The sequence below is a fragment of the Octopus bimaculoides genome, chromosome 6 (genome assembly GCF_046866305.1).
Source record: "Octopus bimaculoides isolate indiv1 chromosome 6, ASM4686630v1, whole genome shotgun sequence".
In the NCBI taxonomy this organism is placed as follows: domain Eukaryota; kingdom Metazoa; phylum Mollusca; class Cephalopoda; order Octopoda; family Octopodidae; genus Octopus; species Octopus bimaculoides.
In genome coordinates, this window is record NC_142933.1 from 109,508,853 (window position 1) to 109,511,352 (window position 2,500).

General features: G+C 34.4%; 1 protein-coding gene across 1 annotated transcript in view; it reads left to right on the top strand.

Moving 5' to 3' along the window:
• The window catches only part of LOC106870442 (dedicator of cytokinesis protein 3), a 272,055-nt gene that overhangs the window by 210,825 nt on the left and 58,730 nt on the right, over positions 1-2,500 (top strand). The window contains 2 exon segments of the mRNA XM_089354408.1: positions 1,757-1,817; positions 2,468-2,500. The exon segment at positions 2,468-2,500 is cut by the window's right edge and continues 210 nt beyond it. Coding sequence (XP_089210534.1) covers positions 1,757-1,817; positions 2,468-2,500 — 94 coding nt within the window.

The window sequence follows — 2,500 nt, forward strand, 5'->3', positions numbered from 1 at the left end:
AAGTACACTCATATTTAATATGCTGTGAATTGTGATGAGTAAATTAAAGCCCTGATATAGGATATATAGACTTTTATCATCTCATAGTCCAGTGGTTCTCAACCAGAGCCCATATATGGCCCTCAGGGGTCCATACATGATTTTGTCGTTAAAATTTATGTGTAGTAAATTAGTTACGCTTCCCCAATATACAAAGTATTTTAACAATTCTTTTTTATGCAATTCCTAATAATATTTGATTATAAAAACATAATGAGTTTTTAAACATCAAATGGCTATGAGGGTCCATCTGAGTGAAGCCAGAATCAAAGGAGTCCAGAGGGGAAAAAATGGTTGAGAACCACTGGTCTGGTACCAGCCAAGCAGCTCCTTTACTGCAAGAAACCGATTGTGCTCTAGAACCTTCTCTCTTACTTAACCCTTTTGTTACTGTATTTATTTTGAGATGCTCTGTGTTTCTTTCAATTATTTTAAATATCACAAAGAATTTAGTAAAATAGTTTAGTTATCATTAAGCTAGTGTTAGGAACATAAATTGTGACTAAGGTTTGGTGGAAGATTTTAATTCCAAACTTTTGAAAACAAGACATTTGTACACAGAGCCAGAGCCGGTTTCAGCCAGGTTGATATCAAAAGGGTTAAGAATTGTTTTTCTATTATATATTTTAACCCTTTTCTTACCATATTTCTGTTCTTCTTTCAATTACTTTAATTATAACAAAGAATTTAGTAAAATAACTTAGTTATCATTAAGCTAGTGTTAGGAACATGAATTATGACTAAGGTTTGGTGGAAAATTTTAATTCAAAACTTATGAAAACAAGACATTTGTACTCAGAGCCAGAGGAGAGGTTTCAACCGAGTTGGTAATGAAAGGGTTAATATTTCATTTCTTGACTTAAAAGCTGCTTCTCTTGGAGGTTCATAGTCTTGTAAGCTGCATCGTGATCCTACTAGTGCTGGTACAATGAAAACAAATAAAGCACCCGATATATGCTGTCATTAGGAAGGACATCAAGCTGTAGAAACTATGCCAAAGCTGACATTGGATTGTGATCCATTGGATCCTGTCAAACCATTCAATCCATGCCAGCATGGAACATGGATTTTAAATAATCTTGATTAATAGACCACATAAAAGACTTAAACCACCCACTCTCAGTGTCTCTGACAGCAATATGCCTTATAAACTGATTTCTCTCCTCCAGACCCAGTCAACTTTCACTCATTCTTTGTTATCCCTTTCAACTCACTAATAAGTACTGTTAGTCCCAAATAACTCTATTAGCATTAAACCTTTAGAAATGGCTTTTGTAATCCCAGTTACCATGCATTTCATCATTTGTGTGTGTATTAATGCATAAATAGTGATGCACACACACACACACACACACACAGTTACCCATTTGTTACCATATTTTTGTTGAAACAACTTTGTCATTATTAATGTGGTGTTTGGAACATAAATAAACCAACATGAAATTTTGATGGAATATTTCAATTTGGTTCACTTTAAAACAGGAAGTTTGTAAGATAGAACCAAGTGTGATCTTTGGTCGGTTGGTATGAAAAGAGGTAATTAAACAGTCACTGAAACATTTGGTAGCTTATTAAATGTTGTGTTTGTGTAGGTTAACAGTGTGTCAAGTTAGGAACACTGTAATACACCTCTTCCCCCAAGAGAGTTTTAAGGCCATCCTGTAGCCTCCATTGTGGTTGTTCTTTATCAATGTTTCTCTTTTTCTTTTTTTTTTAGGCAGTACATTGACAAAGAGGATAACAAAGATAAACGAATGCATTGTACCTATAATATTCTTGTAAGTATGTTTTTATTGTAACTGTTTGTGTGTGTGTGTGTGTGTGTGTGTGTGTGTGTGTGTGTGTGTGTGTGTGTGTGTGTGGTTCTGTTTAAAAAGTAGAACAGCTAACAATGAGGAGGAAATCTACAAAACACAAATGGCGTGCCTGTTATCATCATCATCATCTTTTAACACCCCTTTTCCATGCTGGCAAGGGTTGGACACTTTGACAGGAACTGTCAAATCAGGGAGCTGCACCAGGAGGCTCCATTTGTCTGTATTTTGGCATGGTTTCTACAGCTGGATGCCCTTCCTAATGCCAACCACTTTACAATGTACTGGCTACTTTTAACATGGCACCAACACGGGTGCTTTTATGTGGCACCAGCAGGGTTGTTAAGTAACTTGCAAGACAATGCCTTTTCAACTAAGAGAGCGGATGGAATTGAGAAACACAAAAATCAGTTGGTTAATTCCTTATTCTAGAATTAATTCCTTATTCTAGAATTAATTCCTTATTCTAGAATTAATTCCTTATTCTAGAATTAATTCCTTATTCTAGAATTAATTCCTTTTAAAAATAATCTATCTTTGGCAAATAAACTATTTTATTTTTCAAATTTAACTGAATTTAATGTTTTTTTTTTTTTGTTTTTCTCTGATTCTAGAATTTTTACAAAACTGAGGTGAACAAAGAAGAG